At 36.5% G+C, this 17,304-nt stretch overlaps 2 protein-coding genes across 4 annotated transcripts in view; both read left to right on the forward strand.

Moving 5' to 3' along the window:
* Nucleotides 1-15,071, forward strand: part of LOC122056481 (putative nuclear RNA export factor SDE5) — a 32,437-nt gene extending 17,366 nt beyond the window's left edge. For 2 of the 3 annotated variants that reach the window (XM_042618458.1, XM_042618457.1), the window contains 6 exons: nucleotides 3,885-3,973; nucleotides 4,095-4,148; nucleotides 13,427-13,494; nucleotides 13,591-13,697; nucleotides 13,792-13,862; nucleotides 14,699-15,071. In XM_042618458.1, coding sequence (XP_042474392.1) covers nucleotides 3,885-3,973; nucleotides 4,095-4,148; nucleotides 13,427-13,494; nucleotides 13,591-13,697; nucleotides 13,792-13,862; nucleotides 14,699-14,815 — 506 coding nt within the window. In that variant the 3' untranslated portion in view covers nucleotides 14,816-15,071. The other variant, XM_042618459.1, reaches the window with a different exon arrangement.
* Nucleotides 15,072-16,109: 1,038 nt separating this feature from the next.
* LOC121968283 (NAD-dependent malic enzyme 59 kDa isoform, mitochondrial-like) overlaps nucleotides 16,110-17,304 on the forward strand; it is a 43,689-nt gene continuing 42,494 nt past the window's right edge. Inside the window, exons 1-2 of the mRNA XM_042518722.1 lie at nucleotides 16,110-16,298; nucleotides 17,166-17,262. Coding sequence (XP_042374656.1) covers nucleotides 16,173-16,298; nucleotides 17,166-17,262 — 223 coding nt within the window. The 5' untranslated portion in view covers nucleotides 16,110-16,172. The remainder of the gene's footprint in view (nucleotides 16,299-17,165; nucleotides 17,263-17,304) is intronic.

A 17,304-nucleotide genomic window follows, 5' to 3' on the forward strand; every position in this document is an offset into this window, starting at 1 on the left:
TGAGAGTTGCATAAATGAGAATGTTAAGGTGGATTGTGGACATACGAGGATGGACATAATAAGAAATGAGAGTATTAGAGAGAGTCGGAGTTGCATATTTTGAGGGAAAACTCTGAGAGATAAGTTTAAGATGGTACGAGCATGTTACACCAATAAATACTCTTAGGCGATGTGAAATTATGACAAACACACATTAAATGGGAAAGAGGTAGACCAAAAAAGACTTGGTTGGCAATAATAAAACAAGATAAATTTATTTAAGTATAGATGATAATATAGTAGGAGATAAAGCTCAATGGCGTAAAAGGATCTATAGGGATAATGCTTGGTTGTTGTTGTTGGTGGTGGATTTCCTTTGGGGTTTTAACAATATAATTCTTGAATGTCTTAGAAGTTTGGATTGGATTGAGTTTCCTTTTGGGTTTTAACAATATGATTCATAAGTTCATTTCTTTCATTGACGATATTGTACAAATTATTATTTATTTTATTCAATTATGAATTGAAATGAAGCGAGCAATAAAAAACTTGCCCATAAAATGATTTTAGCAAATAAAAATCATTATTGTCAAATAAAAGACATCCTTTCTATGTATTATGTGACAACGTTTATTCTTAATTTTTATTAGGTGTCATGTTAATATTGGCTATTATTGACTTTATAATTTTTTTCTTCTATGTTCTTAACTTTGACATTCTACTTCAACCTTTATACTTCTATCATATAATATAAAATTCAGCATTTCTTTCTTTTATAATAATTTTGGTTTTGATTGATAGTGTATTGGGCCGTAGGGCTACAATAGCTCTCTTCATGTAACACCGAACTTCTTTTTATAGGCCTCAAAGCATGTGATTAATCAAACTTGGAGTGTCACTTAGACAATTGTCTAGATTGACTTAGCAACAATTTCACTTGTTGGACAAAAGGTGATTGCGTTCGCCCGTGCCCAGTCAACCCACCCCAAGACCATCATGAGAGAGGTAGATCACGATAATCAAGAGGTAATATGGATGGGAGGGTGAGTTGTGCTTGGGTGCAGGGATTTACGCCTCGTTGAAATTTGCCCCTTCCCTCATTGGCCAAATCTGTCATCCACTTACCATCTCAGCTAAGCTTGTGTGGGCAACAATTTCACTTGTTGCTAACATGTCAAGTTGTCATGGTCGAAGCCAGACCACATGGACCAGAACCTGTTCATGCTATTAGCCTTTTAGATGACACATGTCGCTCATTTAGAGATCCCCTAGGTTAATGGATAATTTACCCACATCATTTATATTTAGGCTAAATTTGTCTTTATTATGATCAACTTAAATGATAGATGGTTTCCTTTGTCTTTATTATGATCAACTTAAATGATAGATGGTTTCCTAACAAAAAATTCTAGAATTAAGTCAATTGTTCTCATTTGGTTTTGCAAATCTTCTAGTGAAAATGTATGTCTAGCGAGAGCTATTATAATTTAATGAAAAATTATAATGCTAATCATGGTTTAAAGTGTCGTGCCGAGACGGTCGAAATGGGCGAAACATCTCGTTCCGACCGGCACCGGCACGACCTCGGCACTAGACCCGTGACAGGTGCGATGTGTTGCGTGACGCCGTGGTCGCAGCAGATGAGTCGCATAACCCTTCCGCTGCCACCGCAGAGGCATCGTGTAACCCTACGGTCGCTGTAGAGGCGTCGCACGACCAACACGGTCGCGTCGAAGTAGTCACGCAATCCCTTCGGCCATGGCCGGTCGCGCAACCCCACGACAACGCCGAAGTCGTGCGGGCTCGCGAGTGGTGTCGAATTTCAGATTTTTTAAAAATTAAACTTAGGTTAATTATTTTGATCAACTCCTAGCTATGATGGAGATAATCTAAAGAGACTTTATTATACCCTAATAAAATTATCTAATTAATTTTATATTTCATCTATTTTAATTTAAAAATTATAATAAATTATTTATTTATTTATCTATTTTCATATTTTTTTTTTAAGATTATTTTTTATATTATTTATTTTTTAAATATTTATGTTAAATATTTTAGTTTTTAATTAATATATTTTATATTTAAAAAATATTGAAACTATATCGGCACGGTACGATACGGTACCGAAACCGTATCGTTTCGATCCATGATCGAAACCTTGGCACGTGTCGAAATTTTAAACCTTGATGCTAATACTAGCTATATATGACAAACGACTTGCCAAAGTGGCTTAAATGTGAACACAGTATTAGTAAATTATTGGACTTTGGTAATCAACCTAAATTTGTTGATAAAGTTGCAATTTCCACTTTTAGAAGATGAAAATAGATTAATAGTAGCTTTTATTGGACTTTCAGTTAATATTTATCATTTGGAACATTGTGTGTTGCATCATATGGGACATCATATGAGATCACGTAACTAGATGGATCCTGATGTAGGCATGAAAATAACCCAATATGTTTTTATTAGTACTGTAAGTGCAATCATATTCTAAGTGAATTTTGATATTTGGACAAAAGATTTAAGTTAGAATTTACATATGTATTTGATGTATGAGTTAAGTTGTGCAAGAACTTAACAATATGCACATAGAGCTCTTGGAGCTGGTGACTTGACGAGATTAAGTGTAGATAATGACTTGGCGCGGCCAAGGCAACATGCTCAATGACTTGGAGATCTGATGGAGTTTGTAGTAGGTTACATGAGGCATCCAAGCCAAGCTTGACCCAACCAAGTTAGTTGGCTTGGCGACTCAAGGCCTATTGGAAATTAGAGAAGGATGATATGATACATTTGAGGGACTGTAAGATCAGCAGTATTGAGGCCCAACTTTGTGTAGAAGTTGGCAAAACACACATGGAGCTAGTAGAGCTATTGACTCGACGAAGTCGAGTGTGGATAATGACTCAATGGCTCAAACTCTGTTGGAGATTGGAGAAGAATAATTTGAACATTTGAGGGACCGCATGATAAGCACTATCGAGGCGCAATGTTGGTTGTAGCTGGAAGAAGGCAAACAATATGGGTGAAGCATAAAGGATGATTAGTGGAGCCAAGTTGTTGAAGGGAAATTCATGAGTAAGTTGAGAGTTGATTGATTGAGTTTAATAAATTGATGTTGTTTAATTAATGACAGCGAGAAAAACCAAAAGTAGTTGTTGATCTGAAGCTACAGTGGTTGGCTGATCTACGGTCTATAAGAGATAAATCGATTGATACCAATTGATAGAGGTAATTGTTGACATATTGAAGACTGTAGTGATCTGAAACTAGTCCTCAATATGGAACTGAAAGTTGGGGATGTTTTGAGGCTATAGAAGGATTAGGAAATATTGATTGTCTAGTCTTTTAAGTTTTTTCTCTTTTACTCGCAGCCTGATCCTCTAAGCATTCATTTGTATCAATTTTGTAAAGACTGTTGTTGTGGGGGTTATTTCACCTTTGGAAAATCTCTGATAACAATAAAGATTGTGGGCTTTTGGGAATTATTCACTGACGAATCATAGGTTGTGAAACAAGGGTTCCAAATCATGCTATTTCGACTTGTTAGTCATTGTCATGTATTGTTTTATTTATTTATTTTTTTTGCTGCACATAATTCATGTGAAACCTTGTTAAGACATTCGCAAGAGCACAAGACCTCAAACCCCCACCCCTCTAGCCATCCGGTCATCACCTCACCTGTCCTAATAAGTACTTGAAAGGAGAAAGGTTGAATCAGTTTCTTTGTTGTAGAGTTCAATCTAATTCATTTTCTTAATTTGCTGACTGCTTCATTTTCATGACAAACTGTCCAACTTAAAGTTTCTTTATTTGATGACTTCTGGATATTTTTTATCATTCTCATAGATTTCTCAATAGTTTCTGCTAGTTAAGATGGATTTCCTTTGTTTTCCTAGGTCTAGTTACCCAAGAAGATGATGATTATGAAGCCCTCAGGAGATCTGTCAAGGAGAATTGGGGTTTGATGAAGCAGTATTATGAAGCCGTAAGCAGTTTGTTTCACAATTTAACATGATTGTTTTCCTTTAATATATTCTTTACTCTTTACAGTTCTTGTTTTTCAAGTACTCATTTTTATAATTTCAGTTATGACTATGGCTTTTTAGGCTGCTGATGCTTTTGTAAAGGGTGATCCAGCAGTCAACTATCTTCGAGTGGAAGTAAGTTTTATACTTTAAGGTGAAAGATTGCCTGTAATTGTTGACAAGTAACCATAACTATTCAGTTATGTATGTTCCTGTCCTTGCTAACTATTGCGCCATACTAGCTGTGGTTTCACATAATCCCACTCAAACAACCTTTTATCTTATTGGGTTTGGTTGTTTTTAGTTGTGCCCTATGTCTTACCTATGGTTTGAAATTTTATGTTGGATGAAGTGGCACGCTCGAAAATTACCATTTTGGTAAATTACCAAAACCCCTTCTTATTTGCATAGGTGTCTCTCTTATGCACACATGCTAAAGATTTAGTTCATCATTCTAAACATGGCATGCTTGACATGTGCCAAAGCACATGTCCAAACAAATGTAGCTAGTGATATCTTGACCATATTTATTAATTGAGATGTGTATTATATCTTTGTAACAACAACAACAACAACGATAATGATAACAACCAGGCCTCCCATTAAGTGGGGTTGACTATTATATCTTTGTAACATATCCCCAAAATTTTAATTTAATATTATCTGATTCCTTAGTTTTATTTAGAAGGAAACCTTGTAAATGGAAAGAGATTAAATGACTAAAAATTGTCTAAAATCATCTCAATATCCTTCAATCCTTGCCTAGGTGCGTTAAGTTTTTTGGCACAAAATGTATAAATTTGAATCCAATCAACTTTCTAATAAGTAATTTTAGGTTTGGATGAAAAAAAGCTGAGTGAAAGAGATTAAAAGAGAAAAATTCATTTGAATGCATCTCTATATGCTTTGCCATATGTTGAAGCAACATTATATGATATAACTAAATTTTAATTTAATTATCTAATTATTACAATCTTATATGTAACTAAAGTGAATGGAAGAGGATTAAAGGAGTAAAACTAATGAATTTCATCTCGACATCCTTTGACTCGTGTAGAAGCTTGCTGGGTGTTAGCAAGTACAATATTAAAATGACATTTGTCCGACCGGTGTTACGCCTTAAATGAGTCTCATTCCCATGGATGGGACACTTTGACATATGAACAATCGTATTGGTATAACCTTATTAGAATAATTATAAGCAGCAACAACAACAATCAAGTTTTATCCCACTAGGTGGGTTCGGCTATATAGATCCTTCTACGCCAATGAGCTCTATCCTCTTTAGAATAGTTATACTTGAAAGAGATGACTTGAGGGAATAATAATCTCTTCTATTGAGATTGTATTTATAATAATTTACAGTATAATTACAGCTCAATAATTTACAGCATAATCACTGATTTAGACAATCAATTAAGAATAATTAAAACTTGCTAAGAATAACCAAAAACTTGCTAAGAATAATCAAGATAGTTGGCTGGCATAATTTACACCTCATAGCTTTCCTAAATAATCTATATTCTCGACACTCCCCCTCAAGCTGGTTTAAAGATATCTTCCATACCCAACTTGCTTACTAAACATTCAAACTGTCTCTTGTGTAGCCCCTTTGTAAGTAGATCAGCTACTTGTTCAATGGTAGGGATATAGTCCACACTAATCACATGATTGTCTATTTTTTCTTTGATGAAGTGCTTGTCGACTTCCACATGCTTTGTGCGATCATGAAGTACTGGATTGTGTGCAATTGAAATTGTTGCTCTGTTGTCACAGTGCATCTTTATTGGCGCCGACTCTGATATCTTCAATTCCAATTATAGTCTCTTGATCCACAAAACTTCACATATCCCATGAGCTAAGGCTCTAAACTCAGCCTCTACGCTGCTTCGAGCTATCACATTTTGTTTCTTGCTACGCCAAGTGACCAAATTATCACCCACAAATGAGCAATATCCCGAAGTAGACCTTCTATCAGTTAGACTTCCTGCCCAGTCTGCGTCAGTGTAAGCTTCAACTTGTAGATGCCCCCGGGTTTTAAACAGAAGGCCTTTACCGGGTGTTCTCTTCATATACCTTAGGATCCGATACATAGCGTTGAAATGTTCAGACCCAGGCGAGTGCATGAATTGGCTAACTACACTTACTGGAAATGCTATATCAGGTCGAGTGTGTGATAGATAAATCAGTCTCCCGACAAGTCTTTGATAGCGCTCCCTTTCCTTTACTGATTCTGCCGCTGCTGGTTGTAGTTTGACGTAAGGCTCCATAGGCGTCTCAGCTGGCTTACATCCCAACATACCAGTTTCGGTCAGCAAGTCAAGGATATATTTTCGTTGGTTGACAAATATACCTTCCTTGGACCTTGCAAACTCCATGCCAAGAAAGTATTTTAACACTCCTAAGTCCTTGATTTCAAATTCTTTTGCAAGCTCTCCTTTAAAAAGGTAGATCCGCTACCTTAGCGGCCCCCCTAGTGCCGGCCCCACGGATATGGAGGGAGGTTCATGCAGGTACACAGGCCATAGGCGCATGGCGGGGTAAACCCCAGGTCGTCAGTTCCTGAGAATCGATCCCTAGCCATTACGTCAGAGATACCATGCGCCCACCGTCAGAGATACCATGCAAGCTCTCCTTTAAGTTCTTCAAGTTCCTTGTCGTCACTCCTTGTTAGGATGATATCATCAACATATACAATAAGCACAGCTGTTTTACCTTCCTTTGAGTATTTGTAAAACATGGTGTGATCAGCTTGACTTTGAACATAACTAAGTCGCTTCACAGCTTTGCCAAAGCATTCAAACCATGCCCTTGGGGATTGCTTTAAACCATATAAGGCTTTCTTCAGTTTACACACCTTTCCGACTCCGAACTTTCTTTCAAAACCCGGAGGGAGGCTCATAAGTACTTCTTCATCTAGATCTCTATTTAGGAAGGCATTTTTAACATCCAGCTGATATAATGGCCATTTGAGATTGACCGCAAGTGACAGAAGAACTCGAATTGAGTTAATTTTTGCGACAGGAGCAAATGTTTCCCGGTAATCTATTCCATATGTCTACGTAAAGCCCTTTGCTATAAACCTTGCCTTATATCTCTCTACACTCCCATCTGGTTTACTCTTTATAGTGAAGAGCCATCTGCACCCTATTATCTTTTGATCCTTAGGTGCTTCAACAATTTCCCAAGTACCATTTTTCTTTAAGGCATTCATTTCTTCAAATACTGCTAATCTCCAATCCTTGTCCTCCAGTGCTTCCTGAATGTTTCTAGGTACAACAAGTTTTGAAATATTAATAGTAAATGCCTTATGTGTTTCGGATAAATGGTCATGGGTTATGTATCTGGCAATGGGATGTTTGGTACAGGTTCGGGTATCTTTTCGAAAAGCAATGGGAAGGTCAAGGTTGTCAAGGTCATTTTCTTGTGGAACAATTGAGGTTGGATTAGTAGACTCAAGAATAATAGGTAAAGTGGAGTTTTCATGTGAGTTAGGGGAAAAAGAGGTACCTGGAGTATTCAGAGTTCCTTCGCCCGGGGCTTCCAATGAGGCTTGTGCTGGAATGGTCAATTCATCTCTACTTCTTCCAAGGATATTTCTCCTAGAATAAACCAAAGGTTCAAGAATATTTCGGTTTTTTTTCATTCGAAGTTTTCCTTTTCTGATAGATCAATTTCATGGTTGACAATTATGGGTTCGGACTCCCCATTATTTTCATTTTGAGATTTTAGAGGCTGGTCAATAACCAAATTTGAAAGAGTTCTAGTTATCTCCCAAATATTTGGTTCCCTTAGATTCTCCCCCTGAATCAAATTTTTCGTAAAATATGGTATGGTTTCCATGAAAGTGGCCTCCATTGTTACAAAGAACCGTTTTTTTAGAGGATTAAAGAATTTGTAGCTTTTGCGATTTGCAGCATAGCCTATAAAAACACATTTTTCTGTCCTAGGATCTAATTTTGACCGTGATATCTTAGTTATGTGTACATAAGCGGTGCAACCAAATACTTTAAGGGGTAAATCAGAATTGATGCGAGATTCAGGGAAGTACTTTTTCAGACATTGCAATGGAGTGATGTATTTTAAAACTCTAGTAGGCATCCTATTAATCAAATAAGTTGCTGTTAGAATTGCATCTCCCCACAAGTACTTTGGAATATTCATGTAAACATTATGACCCTAGCAACTTCAAGTAAGTGCCTATTTTTCCTTTCAGAGACTCCATTTTGTTCTGGAGTATCAGGACAGGTTGATTGATGTAAGATGCCTTTTTGTCTCAAAAAAATTTCTACAGATTGATTGAAATATTCTGTGCCATTATCTGTTCTCAAAATGCTTATTTTTGTTTGAAATTGGTTTTCAATCAAATTGTAGAATTCTTTAAAAATTTTCTCAACATCATTTTTGTTTCTCATCAAAAATACCCAACAGAGTCGAGTATGGTCATCGGTAAAGCTTACAAACCATTTTTGTCCCGATGATGTAGTTACCTTTGAGGGTCCCCACACATCACTGTGGAATAAGTGAAAAGGTTTTGATTCAAGGTAAGGTCTAGAGACATGTTTTACGAGGACTTTTTGCAAGAATACAACTTTCGCATTGAAAATCTAAGGGGTTCATATTCTTAAACAAATCAGGAAATAAATGTTTCATATATGAAAAACTAGGGTGACCTAAACGGCAATGCCAAATAATAATGATCATAAACAGAAAGAGAACTAATATTACTAAGTCCTTGAACAATTTCCGTACTAGGTAAAATGTCCTCAAAGTAGTAAAGATCATTCACCATTTTAGCACTGCCAATCGTCTTCCCCGAGCTCCGGTCCTGAAAGGTACAATGAGAGTCACAAAAAACTACACGACAGTTAGAGTCCTTGGATAATTTACTGACTGAAAGAAGATTGCATGTAAGTTTAGGTACATAGAGAACAAACTTAAGATCTATATTCTCAGAAATTTGGACTGAACCTTTTCCGGCAATAGGTGAAAAACTTCCATCTGCAATCTTAACCTTTTTATTTTCAGGACAGGGTGAGTTTAATTTTAACAATTTCAAGGAATTGGTCATATGATCAGATGCTCCAGAATCAATTATCCATGGAGCAGAAATTCCTAAACCATACGAAAAGGCAATTATTTCGTTACCTGTATGCGCCACAGAAACATTAGGAGTACTGGATGATGGGTTTGAAGTTAACAGTGCTAGAAGTTGCTCCAGATGCTCTTTTGTGATGGTGCTGGCAGTAGTCATTGCCTCATTCACAGTGGGAAAGATACGTCCATTTTTCTCCCTTGATTTGCCTTTAAAGTTGGCGGGTTTGCCATGAATTTTCTAGCAGGTTTCTCGGGTCTGACGTGGCTTGCTGCAAAAGTCGCACCACAGAATTGACTTTTCTTCTAGTTTACGTAGATTGGCAGTGCCTCTGCGTATGTTTGAGCCTGTAGAGGTAGGGGCAGAACCTTCAATGATAGTTGTAGGTCCTTTCTTGCCAAGTATAACATTCCTCCGACTCTCCTCCCTTCTAACTTCGGAGAAGACTTCACCGAGGGATGGTAGTGGTCTCCTACCAATGATTCTTCCTCTTACCTCATCGAACTCAATATTGAGGCCAACCAAAAATTTAAAGATACGACTGTCTTCCACTGTTTTCTTGTGGTACTGTCCATCTTCAACATTCTTCCACTCATATGCATCAAAGAGATCAAGGTCTTGCCAGATGCTCTTCAAGGAGTTGAAATACTTGGTGACCGGTTCTTCTCCTTGCCGCAATTCACTAAGTTTGAGAGTCAACTCAAAGATTTGGGACTGATTCTCCAAATCAGAGTACATCTGATTTATGTTTTCCCATAATTCATATGCCGTAGGGAAACACATATAATTTGCGCCAATCTCCTCTTCCATGGAATTTACGAGCCATGCCATTACCATGAAATTTTCGGCATCCCATGTAGCATATATTGGGTCTTTTTCCGATGCAGTTTTCTTTTCACTCGTTAAATAGCCCATCATTCCTCGACCCCGAATATACATTCTCACTGATTGCGACCATCGTAAGAAGTTGTCGCCGTTCAACTTGATGATGGTTATCTGGGCAAGATGTGATACCACAGGATGTGAGGAGGACTGAGGAATGGTGGTGGATTCGCTGGAGTGTTCAGACATGGTTTTGGCTTAAGGCACAAAGAAATGTCTGGACAGGGAAGGATGGCTCTGATATCAACTTGAAAGAGGTGACTTGAGGGAATAATAATCTCTTCTATTGAGATTGTATTTATAATAATTTACAGTATAATTACAGCTCAATAATTTACAGCATAATCACTGATTTAGACAATCAATTAAGAATAATTAAAACTTGCTAAGAATAACCAAAAACTTGCTAAGAATAATCAAGACAGCTGGCTGGCATAATTTACACCTCGGAGCTTTCCTAAATAATCTATATTCTCGACAGTTATAAGCAATGCTATCAATTTCCTTTCCTGGTTTATCGCTTTGTTCTTCTAATTTGATTTGTTCTACTAGGTCTTAGGATTGTGTAATAATTTTATGGTTAGGTCATAGTTAATTGCGTGTAATGTGTCCCTTAAATGTAGTAAGCTATTAGAGATTCTTTAGAAAGCTCAAGCGAGCAATGCTATAAATTTCCTTTCCTAGTTTATCACTTTGTTTTTCTAATTTGATTTGTTCTACTAGGTCTTAGGATTGTGTAATAATTTTATGCTTAGGTCATAGTTAATTGTGTGTAATGTGTCCCTTAAATGTAGTAAGCTATTAGAGATTCTTTAGAAAGCTCAAGCAAAGAGCGTCAAGTGAATTTTTAGGAGAGAAGAATAAAGTATCATTGGTTTTATGAGATGAGTCACTGATTGTCATACTGGATACATTCTAAAGGGGGTAATTTATCAAGGGGCTATTTTGGAGATGAATTTCATGACATAGTTAAAGGTCTTTTAATATCAATAGGAAAATCATTGAGCGAGGTAGGGACTATCTCTTATAGTGCTAAGTTTGCTTGACCTCTAGATCTTTGTTTTCCTTCTAAAATTGATGATAAGTCATAAGGTAACTTTTTTGAAATTGTACATTCAGATTTATTCACTTAAATAATTGACTTAAAGAGGATGAAGTTTCTACTTTTGTTTCTTTGGGATCTAGAGTCGACACTAGTGTCACTTTTCTTTTCTTTTTAATGACACTTAGCTGTGGCCTCTTGTTAAGATTAGAAAAAAAAATATTCTAGAGAAAAACCCGAGCATAGGATTTCAAAGAGGTGGCTATTGGCGTTAGATCACGAAGAGAATTGATGGTTGTGAGCATGGATAGTATTGTGCATATGTTGAATTTTGACCCACTGATCGTGGAAGTGATGTCGCTTGTAAGTAGGAGAGACAACGTTTTGTGAGGAAAGCAGAGTGGTTCTGCCCTTATGTGAATAAGTGCAAGGTTGCAAGTTATGTGGGAAAGAGGGGAGGCTTGTGTCAAATCGCATGGTAATTGTGAAGGCTGTCGCTATATCTGAAACAGAAGTAGGAACAATCGATATTGTTTGATAGGAGAGATTGGATTCCTACTGAGGCTTATGGCTCATGATATTGTTGCATGAGATGAGACAATAGGTTGGGGGTGGGGTGTATGTGTGTGGAAATTGGAAATTGGAAATTGGAGATGTGTAAGGTAGTGGCGATTGGATGATTGCAGTATGTCAGGCGCAGAAATGAGTGATTAATAGTGGAGAGTAGGTATTACAATTTAGATTGGCGGGTCATAAACAAGTTATGTCTCATTGACCTACGATTTACTTAATCTCCTGTTGATAAATAGATCAAAATCTATAATCCACACATGATGGATTAGATTAATCATAGATAGGTCATGTGACATCACTCATATAATTAAATGGGTCATAAATGAATTATAAATGAGTTGAATGGCAATCTATTTAACAAAGTCAAATAAACTTTAAATGCAAATAACACAGCAACTATTTTTAATTTTACAAAAGCATAAAGTATAATCTATAGCATTGTGTTATAATAAATATTTTATGATACTATATATTTGTAACTTATTTAGCAGATTATATATTTATAACTTATATAAATTTCTATTAAATAATTAATTTAAATAATTATATATTATAATTGTGTTAACCATTTATGACCTTATTTGATTGGTTTATTTGTGGGTCTTAAACATATGACCTGGCTATGACCTAAGTTTATTTACCTCAAATTTAAACCCACAAATTGTGGATTGGGTCAATTCATGTAAATAGGTTGTGTCAAGTTGTTCCACCCCTTGTGGAGGGGCGTGCAATTCACCCTGTAAGACTGAGCTATAGGACAGTGGTGCTACTACTAGTAGATCCACACATGGGTTGGAGTCGAGACTTACATTAGTCGGGGATAAGGCACGAAAAGAAAGAAGACTATGGTGTTGCAACTGAAGGTTTAGTGTCCTTTTCCTTTGTCATTGTGGCCAGAGAGACGGAGTGGATACAAGGGTGTGGCGGAGTTGTGAGGCAGTGTTACTGCCAATTGATCCAAATTAGGGTTGGAGGTTCAGGATCTATGTCGATTGAGGATGATGCAAGAGCATAAAGGAGATGGTGGTCACAATTGCACATAGAGAACAAAAACACACAAAAGATGGATATTATACAAAAGATTTATGACATGAGAGGAATTGAGGTTCTTTTAAAGACAAAAAAACCAAAACAAAACAAAAATGGAAATAAACTAAAAACAGCGAAGCAAAGAAATACTCCTATGAACCTAATAAACTATGAACTAAATTAAATTACAAATTAATAAATGAACAAAGTTAAATAACTCCAATTAAAACTTTCTGGCAATTCTGAAGACAATTAGATATTTGAAGACGTACTTTAAAAACTACTCTCCTAAAGAGAACACCCTACCAAATAAACTCTTACAAATCCTAAATCTTTAACAAAATAATTTCTATTTTGCATTAATCTTCTTTTAATACAATTGATACACATGATGACACAAGACTTCAGAAGCTTCTCTCCATTTTGATTATTGTTTATATCCTATTAACAGTATCTTCACTAGTATATCCCAAAATAGATTTTAAGATATTTTACTCTTATTTGGAGGAATTTCAGGTCTATCCATCTTAACTACTTTATTTTTCTCTTATTATTGAAATCACATTTGATGTCTAGTATTTGTTCTAATTAGTTTGAAGTCTCTAGTTTAAAGTCGTTCTTCTTAATTCTGAATTTGAATACAATCTATTACATTCTCATCAGTTAATACAATCTCCTATAAACTGCATATCGTAAAAATATGCAAGCTTAAAGACTGACCATTGATGTAAACCTAGCACTATAGGAAAATGTTTCACACTCCCAAACAAAGTCATCTTTTTTAAATATCAGGGTAACAACTATGCTCAGAAGGCTCGAGAAGCAGATGAAAAATCTGCTGCAATGCTACTACAACCAAGGTAACCAAATGTCTTCGGTTATTGGAGGTGCATAATTTTACTTCATTTCTCTGTTCACTGTTACAGTATATGATGCGTGCTTGTTATATTTTGCAGAAAGTCTAGTAACAAAGACAAAGTCACTCTTGATCTAGAGCCACATCGTTCAAGGGAAGCTTTGGACTTGGTCAAATTACACCTCCGTCAATTGGCTGGTATTCCAAGTATGCATCCAGCTATCCAAGAACCTTTGTTTTGCTCTGTTCTGTCATATTCTCAGTTGTTGTAAATGACTTTATTGTACATTGTTCTTTTTAGCTTTTAAATGTTTAAAGCTTGTCTTTGGTGCTGATGGTGGGGATAGCAAGAAGGCAAAAACAAGACGTCTGGTATGGACTTATCTTGTGCTCTCTTGACTATGCATGATTTTCTTTTGTTTGTTCAGCGTGGACTTATCTTGAACTCTCTTGACTTTCCTATGCATATTATTGTTTGTTTGCTGGCACTGATACTGCTATTGTCCACCTCGCCCTTGTAGTGCTGAAATGGATTTGCAAATGAAAAAGAAAGAGAGGATAAGATATAAATATTGGTAATTGGTTTGCTACATTAGCAGGTTTACATATCCTTTCTGATTCTACTTTTAAACCATCCATTTTGTCTCGACTTTCCTATGCATATTATTGTTTGTTGGCTTGCACTGATACGGCTATTGCCCACCTCTCCCTTGTAGCGGGTATGCTGAAATGGATTTGCAAATGAAAAAAAAAGAGAGGATAAGATATATATATATATATGTATGTATATATATATATATTGGTAATTTGTTTGCTACATTAGCAGGTTTACATAGTCTTTCTGATTCTACTTTAAACCATCCATTTTATCCATGAAATTTGTATTAGCAAAATCTCGCCTCTTCAAATGAAATTTCAGCAACTTTACCTAGGTCCAAGGAGATAGCAGCCATAGTCCTTACCCTCTAGGAAAATAGACTTATTATTGTTGGTGCATTTCATCGAACTTTGATTTTTTTGTTCTTTTATTTCGTTAATATGGATTGTACAATAAAACTGGCTTTTCTTTTGTGCAGTCATATAATACCTAATCTTGATGTTATCGCTGCATGAAAAGAGTGACATTACAATTTATTCTGTCCATCAACAACTTGGCATCATTTTGTTTAATGGAAATCTACATTTGATGAGATATGTTAATTGTTTAGGTCATAAAGCTTCTCAACAATGAGTCAATCCAGTGGAATGAAGATGCTGAGCAGGGAGTTATCTGTATTGACTTGGATCAGGTGAATCCCGGCAAATTGAGTTTTGTCATGGAATAAACAAAGTACTCAATTTTTTTTGGGAGGACTTCAAACCTTCTTCAGAATATTACTATTCTTTTTTGTGAAATCAACTTCCAAAATCATTTTTAAAAACTAAGCTGAGCTGGGGATTTGACAAGTTGAATGATGTGTTTCGTCAAGTCTTATTAAGAAACATATGCTTAATTACAATTTATTAAACATAATTAATATGATTGTGAAATGATGGTTGCCTGTGGCAATGGGATTTCGAAGTACATCTTACAATTTCCTGCTAAAAATACCAAGTCTCAGTTGTCATATGTACTTGTATGTGCGACGTGGGTACCACCTTAATGCACAATGTGCCCTACACGTGTGTGTTAGGACTTAAGTGGCTAAAGTATATTCATCTATAGAGGAATTAGATGTCGGTATGAATGTAGTTGATGACTTCCATGTTTTTTTTTTCCATTCAACTATTCAAGTACTTATGGCACTTTTTTGAGGGAAAACTTATACAAATAATGTAATTTATTGCATCGCAAGTAGTATTTCATTTTATATTAATATGTACTATAAATTTTATTATATGATTGAATGCCCATGTAACGTTCCAATGCAGTTGTACTTTGACGCGGTATCTAAAATGGCCACATGTACCGCTGGTACAATTGGATCGATAAGCTTCACTCTATACACAATTTACAAAACATCGATAATAATGCAGCAGAATAAAGTCACCATTTCGGGCTTGACACTTGATGTGCGAACAGTCTTTTTGTGAAAAAGATAAATATGGACTTTTCCCCTAAAAAATGGATATTTAACTATAAATTCCCTTTAAAAAAACAGGGGAAAAGGACGAACTGGTGGAGCCCACTTAATTCCTCAACGTGTCATATTAATTTCTTTGTATGCTAAGTAGGCGTGATGCAGCAGACCATCTCGTTTCATGCAGTCAATATCCACCGTCCAAATCGACGATGGCCGACCGATCGTGCAATTGAAGTCCACCGATGGCCGCGATACGATGCGCCGCGATTGGGCACCATTATTTTCTTTTTTTTTTTCTAAAGCATCCCATTCCCATATCGGGAGACACCCACGTGTCAGTCCCCGTTCTGTTCACCGCATAAATTCTATTCCCTGCGTACGCGGCCTCGCGGACCGCTATCATCAAGTATTATTTTCGACAGGCATCAAATAAAATCTCTACCGTCCAACGGAATCGAGGAATCTTTAGCTTTAACCTGATCCGCCACTGTTCTAAATTAATATCGGCGAGTTTTGCTTTGATGCAAATATAAATCTGTAAGTCTGCGCTCGTAACTCGTCACTCGTTACTCGTCGGAGAGATCGAGAGGGAAGGAGACCGCGGAGGACCGCCCTCGGAATGTGGAAGCTCGTGCGAGTGGCCTGGAGCTTGCGTCAGGTGCGGTCGGCGTCGGTGTCGATCCGCGGCCCCTGCATCGTTAGCAAGCGGGGCACCGACATACTCCACGATCCATGGTTCAATAAGGTGACGTCGTCCTCCGATTATATCATATTTCTACTTTCTCGAAGATCTTCATTGGGATTGGATGGTTAGGTAGGGACACGGAATTCCCCTTTTCGCTTTTGTTTTTGAAGAATGAGATTGTTTTCCTTTTCCGAATGAGAAACGAAGAGGGTTAGAATGTTTGAAGTTCGATAGGTTATCATTTTCGCCTCTCCTCCAGGAATGTGTAAAAGTTTTATTTGCCATAGCTCTTGTATTCTACTCAATGGACGTGGGTCTGCTTTACATTAGCACGTTAACAATTAATGCAGCCGATGAACTGAGGCGTGCAGTGTGGATTTTGTGGGGAATTATATTTTTCCAGTTGTATTAAAATAAATGTCCGATGCTGATTTATCTATGATTTGCAATGAACTACCTAATCACAAAGAAATCTAGTTGAGCATTTAGTGGTGAAAAACTCTTCGTGTTGTCTATTTATAATATATATCTGACTCCTGGTTCATTGACATTATTCTTTTGTAATATATTTAATTGTCCATCGACGTGGATGTTAACTTTGTTGTTTTCACCATCATATTTTTCAAAGTTCTCTTTCTCTTACGTACTTGAAACCAGTTTAATGTTGGACTGGGAAAATGAGAAGAATATAAAAGAGACCATTGACTTTGGTGCTAATTTTGTTGTCTTCACCATGATGTACTGCAAAGTTCTCTCTTTTTTTTTTTTGGTACTTCAAAGCTGTTCAATGTCTTCATGCACTGGAAAAAATGGTAGGTTTTTTTTCCTTTTACAATATCTCTTTGCTTAAGTACATGTATTTTGACAAATTTGAAATGATTTTGCAACACATTTTCCTCATCTGATTTGGAACTTATTTTGGATCAGGATACTGCTTTTCCTTTGACTGAAAGAGATCGTCTCGGGCTTCGTGGTCTCCTTCCTCCTCGTGTTATATCATTTGAGCAACAACATCAGCGTTTTAGTGAGTCATCATCCTGTGTATCTTGGGCATGTTCAATTATGC

Source organism: Zingiber officinale, chromosome 3B, assembly GCF_018446385.1.
Source record: "Zingiber officinale cultivar Zhangliang chromosome 3B, Zo_v1.1, whole genome shotgun sequence".
NCBI lineage: Eukaryota > Viridiplantae > Streptophyta > Magnoliopsida > Zingiberales > Zingiberaceae > Zingiber > Zingiber officinale.